The 8085-nt window shown below is 41.5% G+C and overlaps 1 protein-coding gene across 1 annotated transcript in view; it reads right to left on the bottom strand.

The window, feature by feature from the left end:
• Positions 1-606: 606 nt before the first annotated feature.
• The window catches only part of CLIC3 (chloride intracellular channel 3), a 26616-nt gene continuing 19137 nt past the window's right edge, over positions 607-8085 (bottom strand). The window contains exons 3-6 of the mRNA XM_018556746.1: positions 5415-5540; positions 3228-3334; positions 1901-2076; positions 607-983 (exon numbers count right to left, since the gene is read on the bottom strand). Of these exons, the coding sequence (XP_018412248.1) occupies positions 819-983; positions 1901-2076; positions 3228-3334; positions 5415-5540 (574 nt within the window). The 3' untranslated portion in view covers positions 607-818. The remainder of the gene's footprint in view (positions 984-1900; positions 2077-3227; positions 3335-5414; positions 5541-8085) is intronic.

Here is an 8085-nt window from a genome sequence, read left to right as displayed (position 1 = left end):
TGTGTGTGTGTGTGTGTGTGTGTGTGTGTGTGTGTTCTCACTTATAAAAGCCTCAGACACATGAACCTGTTTTTAAAACAAATGTCTTTATTTACATATCTAAATATCAGCATGCAAAGTTTTCATTAAATTAACAGAATACCTGTAGATTCTTAATGAGATAACAGAGATATATTTTATCGGTAAACTATATATTTAATACCCATGGGATTGGATTGTGTTAAAATCCTAGATATGGAGCAGGTGGCCAAATTGTGGATATACCCATGGAAATATATGTTGTCTCCATAAATGGAACCATCTCAACTCGGTCTTTATTCAATAAACAGCTCAAGGAGCAAAGTTGTAATCCAGAGTAACCAATCTGTATACACTTTACTAGAGTCATACCAGTACAAGAAGGATTCCGAATGGGTTCTTTGGATGGCCTACTGATTTCAAGCAGTGGAGAGGTTGACTAGAATATCCATCAATGGTAATTATCAACATGGTTTTTCCAGTTTGGAACCACATATTGCCCCCCTCAAGATTTTTTTTTAAATATTGAAACATGGTTATGTATGCAGAATCAATAGAGTCTTTTTCCTTGAACGAAGTCAGGTCTGCTTGTATTATCTCCATGGAAGGCATTGGAATTAACATTGCTTGGCTGGTCAGTTCAGTGTTTTATATACCCTTGTTTGACATTGCATATTGAAAGCTGTAGAGGGCGCTCTTGCAACACAAAAGTCTTTGTAGCCAAAGGGACGGTGATGGTACTCCTGCACGTGCATACTGGATGCAGCGGTGAAGAGTTCAAACCTTTGGATAGAAGGCCGTCAGCGTGGCATTGGTTTGACCACAGGCCGATAAAAGAGTATAATCTCATCTTTGTTAGGACAGGTGTAAGTGAAGGTTTTTAGCTGTGCTACATTGTTCAGGTAGCGTGATAAACCTTTCAGTTCACTGGGGATCTCGAAACGGCGATAGTGTCTGCAAACAGTCTGCAGGAAAGAAAGAAAAAAAGGTGTTTTACCGCGATCCAGTATAATGCACAGCCCCCTGTGTTTTGCAGTATGGTGCACTTTAAGTTGCATTCTAACCCATCTACTCAGCGCACCACAAAGCCAATGCATTTTGTTGTTAAAAAAGGTGCAGGTCTAATAAAAAAAAGACATTGGGGTGCATGGACAGCCCATTCAAAATGAATAAACTGCTTTGGAAAGTTTTCCTCTGACAGGGGTTTTACCCATTTTTCTACTCTATCCAAAACTAAAACTAATGTTTTGGATTTTGATACTCTATACGACTCGACAGTTTCTTCCTCTCTTGAGGACTTTATTATGATAGTAAAATTTCACTGGTGGAGTATCCAAGACTTAAAAAAGCCAAGGGCTGACTCGGTCTACCATGCCCCACACATGAATTACTACCGGTAGCACTTTTGGGTGAACTGACCCTTTAAAATTAGAAAACACATGGCAACCTTTCTAAATAATATATAACAGCTAGAGTTTCGTTTTCTCAGCACATTTTCACACCGTCCATTCAGGATAATGCCTCAGTGAGTTTCGTTTTGCCACTGGTGGATTCTGCCCCCAGTAAGGATTTCTCCCTGGGACAGCCCTGGGCAGCTCACCTTGGGAATCCTAGATAACTCTCATTATACCATATTTAAATCTTGCACCCACTGCCGTACCTTCTGCGCTCCTCGCCTATAGACATTACCTACCATCATACCCTCTGGACTTCCTCTCCTGGCTACACTGCCCACCGCTATACCCTTTGCCACACTCCTGCATATCTTACCCACTAAGACAGTTCGTCATTGTAATATCCCCAACCATTCCTTTTCTGGAACGAACACACTCTTGCTAATTTAGTAGTACAAAAACTGAACGATTTTGCATTTCTTGCTTACATTGATGATGTTCAGTTTGGGCAGAAGGTTACAGTCTGGTAGTGTCAATTCATCTCCATCCAGGAACTTCCTCTTGGATTCGGTCATTTTGGGGTCCTTGGCCAGCTCATGTTGCAGTGGAGTGTTTAGGTAACGGTCTATGACTAGGAATGAGCGCAGCAAATTCTTTTGCAGATCTAGGGAAAAAAATGATTGTATTCCATCATCGCATTAAAAATATCAAGTACAAAAATTGCATTTATTGTATTTGGCCACTGGTGTATTGTATTTATAGCCCTGGTGAAGGGGACCACCTTTTTTTACAACCAAAACATATTTTTTTCATAAAAACCTCACAATAAATCTACTGATCTCTGGAATCTTTTTTTTTCATTGACATTTCTGTTCTAAGGACCTAGCACATGGTCACAGCTTACTGGAGGGCTGCCTACACATTTTAAGCACCTCCACACCCAATCTAGAAACTCTGATAAAGTCAGGGTCCAGAGCTCCACCTTTTTGCCTTTTCACTCTCTCTGTTGGGATTACCTCAGGAAAACTGAGGCTTTGTTAACTGGTAGTTTTACCCCCTTCCAGCAACCAGGACAGAATGTCAGGTATCAGCCCTGAGGTCATGCAGTAGACCAGTCAGGCCCCATGGGGGACCTTACAGCCCGATACTGGGCTGACATTTCTGATTTGATAGGGAGAGAATACCAATGAATAACAGCACACTTGTATCCCAGACAGGTTATTATTATTAACTGCCATCAAGTCAATAGGGGCGCCTTTCCTAGTGCAGTATCGTTTATTCCAAAAGAACAGGCATAAAGGTGAACTGACAGGTACTCAGTACAGTAAAAGAATCCGAATGAGTAAAAGAAGTGCTTTACACAGGACACGTCATTCGGATTCTTTTACTGCTCCGGTTTTTACTGTTCTACAGCTTGTTTTAAACTTCAGTATTGTGAGTACCTGTCAGTTCACCTTTATGCCTGTTCTTTTGGAATAAACGATACTGCACTATGAAAGGCGCCCCTTTTTTGTGTTTCTGTCATCAAGTCAATGTTGATGCATGGACAGCATTTCTCCAGAATGATTGGTCTTTTTTGGGCCTTAAGTCTTTGATATGGCATGTTCATATTTTCTGTGACTGTATCCATCTACCTTATTACTGGTCATCCTCTCCCATTTTCTCCTCAAATTTTCAAAGCATAATTTTATTTTTCAGTGACAGATTTTTCCTGACAAGTAAGGCTGCATTATTATAGCAACAACCTTAGAGTCGGATTCTTGCATACTGTAGTCTTTTGCTTTTACCATAATGTTGTATAACCTGTATACTCACTGTCTTCTAAGGCTGGTACTTGATTCTTGATGTAGGCTGAGAATTTATGGAAAACGTCATTCCCAGCTGAGGTGGATTCCTTGTATTTGGGTGTCATACTGGGATAACTTAAATTGAAAAAAAAATCCATTAGTATATTGTAGGAAAGTAAATGAACAGAAGAGAGATCCAAATCAAATCAATATTTGGTGTGACTACCCTTTGCCTTCATACAGCATCAATTCTCCTAGGTACACTTACACACATTTTTTGAAGGACCTCGGCAGGTAGGTTTTTCCAAACATTTTGGAGAACTAAGCACAGATCTTCTGTGGATGTAGGCTGCCTTAACCCCATCAGGACCCATGACAGATAATCCCGTCATGAAGTCTGAAGGGGTTAAACAGACAAAAGCCGCCGTGAGTCTGTTCAGTTTTGTAGATCTGGCGGCTCAGCTTCTACGATCCAATAAGCGACCCGACACCCCCGTCGTGTTTTCTGGGCTCCGCTTCCGGTTGTATTATTGTACTGCTCTCCAATCCTTCGGTGAGCAAACTGCCTCCTGCTACAGCCAAATATTTCCTAGTTTGACTCATCAGTCCAGAGCACCTGCTGCCATCATTCTGCACCCCAGTTCCTATGTTTTCATGCATAGTTGAGTGACTTAGCCTTGTTTCCATTTCGAAGGTATGTTTTTTTTTTGGCAGCAAGGCCGCAGAAAAACGGCACCAGGTGCTCTGGACTGATGAGTCAAAATCTGAAATATTTGGCTGTAGCAGGAGGCAGTTTGCTCCCTGAAGGACTGGAGAACGGTACAATAATGAGTTTCTGCAGCAACAGTGAAGCATTTTGGAGGTTACTTGCAAGTCTGGGGCTGCATTTCTGCCAATGGAGTTGGAGATTTGGTCAGGATCAATGGTTAACACACTTATTTCTGAAAGCATTCTTTACAGCATTTTTTCACACCTGCCTAAAACTATTGCACAATACTAAATACACACACTTAGTGTGTGTGTGTATGTATATATATATCTATATCTATATAGATATAGATATATATAGATATATAATTATATATACATACAGAGTCAGTAGATATGTAGGATTCTTTGAACATTTAGCCAGACTTCAGCAACTCCACTCTGTCAGTTTTGTCTCCCTAACACGACAATAACATTGTAGAGAATGTAAAGTGATGAGATACAGTAGCAACTTTCTCATAGTCACACCAGGCAGTGTGTTGTTAGAAACTCCAGCAAGCTGCATTTTACAAGCATTTCAACCTCCATATAAATTGGTTATGAGTGTGCAAACCATGTAAATGCATTCTTTTTAGATTCAAGACTATGGCACTGACAGGACAGGACAGGAAAGTCAGGGTGTCTGTCATGGATGAGAAAAGGATTAAAGGAAATGTCTAGGAGTTGATTCAACAAGATTTCGAGTGTCATTTTACAATACTTGTTTAAAAATAAATGAGCACCGGCTATTGAGTTACTGTTTTGAAGCCAATCATTTTTTACTTTGTTTTTATTGGATGGTGGTGAGGGGTTAAAACCTGGGTCTTCACTGTGTATTGAAAGTGAGGGTGAATCCAGAATTTTGAGTTGTCGCCAGGACAGGAATGGAAATTTTCCAAAACAGTTATTCCATTGACAACTATCTAAAAGATTCCCCTTATTTTAGAGAGATTTCCTCTTACTTCCTGTTGTATCTACAGGACAGGAGGTGCAGTGGAATCTCCCCAATGGGCACAGATTAAAAAGTTAAATAAAAAAATATGAGTTTTCACTATTTCATACTCCAAACAAAATGGACTTTAAATATACTTTAAGGGTCCATTCAGACCTCACTAGCGCAGTGTGTTGTAGGATCGTGCTTGTTAATGTTACATGTGCTAGCATGGTGTGGTGCCATTGTCAATGGCACGCTATTCCAAAAGCCAATGTTCCTGCGTTGCAGATTGTCATAACATAAGGTAACATAATACTATATGTTGTGTTGCGCTGCATCGGGGGGAAAAAGGCGAATGTCTGATTTTTGTCATGTTCTGGTACGTTTCTAGCTTATTCATTGCATGATTTGCCTTAATGGACAGGTCTGAATTGTCCTTTATACATTTCTTAACATGGCATAGTAGAACGGGATTGGCTGGGCATGCTCTGATGTCAGCAACTAGCAGGCCTCCTGCCCAGGTCTTTATCTCACCTTGGGGGCACTAAGTTCTCCTCCAGAAACTCTTCAATTTTATTGGTGTCTGTTTTGACCTCATTCTCATAAAGAAGAAACGGTGGCTGTGACCCCGGGGCCAAGTCTTTCAGGACTTCCGGTGCCCTTTGTGATAAAAAAAAAAAAGAACACAGAGGTTTTTTTTATTTTCAACAATGATGCATACAACACATCTCATTATGATGCTCTTTATATACCTTTAGAGACATATACAGATATACATGTCTGCATTGAATGTAGTGTCATTCCACCTGCCATATTACTTAGGTGTTCCTGCTTATGTGAGTGGCACCTAGGATTGCCATTGGGCCTAAGTGGCCATCATTCCTGGGCCTGAGGGTGGTGGTGGAGGGACCATCCGAGGAGCGCTGAAATATAGTCACTATGCACTAATACTAAACAAAGCACAGCCTTCATACATGATATTGTTTAAAATATCAGGGGAGTATACTGTAAATGTCCTGTGCTTCCTCAGAAAGAAAACTTATAACAAAATATGCAGGCTGACCTCTCCTGAAAATGCTAGTTCCCTGGCTGTCATGCTGATCCAGTATTTGCTGACGTGAAACCATTATACAGTTGAACCTTGGCTCTGACTTTTTTAATCAGCTTGTCCCAGCTTAGTGACTTGAAAGTACTTGAACCACTGGATCAGCATGATGGCCTGGCAGCTAGTATTCTTAGAAGGAGGTTAGCAATCCTTTAATGAGGTCTGCACCTAACTTCAAGTGTACCTGTCCTCCTTACAAAGTTTTGGGTTCAGCCAAAATTCAGTGTTTAAATTCCCTACAAATAAGGGACATGGAGGTGGCAAGACTGAGGTTACTTTTTTTTTTTTGCAGGGAAAGAGAGAAACCTCTTATATATTATTCAGACAACAATATGGCTGCCTCCTTGAATGACGGGTATGTTTTAAAGGTGAACTTCAGGCTAAATACATATAAAATACATATACTGGAGCTGTTATACCTGCCAATGGATTTGTATTTCTGTCCATCCAATCCTAAGATTTACACAGCTCTGCCTTACAGCCTTTTCTTGCATGATAAGGCACCACATCTTTCTCTGCTGAAGATCCACTTTCAGGTCCCTCCATCCCTACCTTGTAATTGGACAGTAAAAGGAGAAGCAGCACACTGATGAGTTATCTCTGCTCTCTCTTCGGCTGGGCACACACCTTACAACCATCGCAAGACTTTTGTCTTGCGATGGTTGTAAGGTACTTAAAAAAACGTACGATCTGCCCATCTTGCATAGGCAGATCGTACTTGCAATGATCGCAAGCCACGCCCCCTGAGGGGCGGGCTTCCGATGACCACAATGCCGGCTTTTATCTCATGAACATGCTACACACCTGCCGAACATCGTACGATGCTCGGCGGGTTTTCGAACATGTCCGTAAGTTTAAAGTCGTGCGACCTTACAGTAGTAGAGGTCGCACGGCTTCCACACACCTTACGATAATCGTACGATCGCGGGATTTCCCGCGATTATCGTACGATTATCGTAAGGTGTGTGGGGACCTTTCCTATCAGCAGGCTGCTTGCACTACAGCACATCTGATTGACTCCTTGTGCTGCTTCTCTCTCCCCCTGCCTGAGATCTGCTGTATTAGTGATTGCAGGAGGCTAATACTAAGTCAAATTCAGGTACTTCCTCTGCTTTCATTAAAAAAATGATTTAATGATGTATTAATGATACAGCGCTGCCTTAGTTTGTGTCTTTTAGATCTGCCTGGAGTACAGCTTTAAATTTCTGGGATCATTTAGGATGTAGAATTTTGATGTTTTGGCCTGAGTGCTGTGCTTACCTCTTCATGTCCACTGTGGTCAAGGTAAAGGGGCATCCTTTGTGCATGAGGATCATGAATAGCCTTTGGCTGAATGGACAGTTCCCAATACTTTCACCGTCATCGCTGGCCTAGAAGGAGACACAATGAGCAGAACATTGTCATATCGCTGCTATAGCGGTTTCTTAGTCATGCACCTATTGCGGATAGGATATCCTGTTTCTGTTATACAAATTATAAACTGAACTTTATTACATGCACAGCTTTTCCTGGATCTTACAATAAATGATATCTATGGCTAAAATCTTCTTTAAGTTTTGGGTACAATACCAATTCAGGTTGTTTTTTTGTCTGTGTCCCATTGGAGAGATTTATTGTCACTTCCTGTCATGACAGCAACAACTGCTACATTTAAGATTTCCCATCACTTTCTAGTAACTATGAAAAACAGAGTGGGTGAATCTTCCTGGCGGGGTGGGGGATCCAGATAGCACTCTATCCAGGACTACAGACGCACTCAAAGCCCAACTCCAGCCAAACCTTTTTCCAGTTTTGGATAATTGTGGAAGAGGGTCACATGTTTCACAGAGCCGGCCGTGCCAGGTTTTTCAGAGTGGGAATTCTGGCACATGCTCGCGTGACAAATGGTGTTCCATGCAAAAATGAATGTACCTATTGGTAATACATACAAGAATTTGTTGCAACGAGGCATGATGGGGGGTGGTGCTAAGGCCCATACACTCCATTCGCAGCAGACAGCATCCTAGCAACCAGTGATGCTGGTCAGCAGACAGCATCCTAGCAACCAGTGATGCTGGTCAGCAGACAGCATCCTAGCAACCAGTGATGCTGGTCAGCAGA

This window comes from Nanorana parkeri, unplaced genomic scaffold (assembly GCF_000935625.1).
Source record: "Nanorana parkeri isolate BGI_ZX_2015 unplaced genomic scaffold, ASM93562v1 scaffold251, whole genome shotgun sequence".
Classification (NCBI taxonomy): Eukaryota; Metazoa; Chordata; class Amphibia; order Anura; family Dicroglossidae; genus Nanorana; species Nanorana parkeri.
This window is presented reverse-complemented; position numbering and strand designations above follow the sequence as displayed.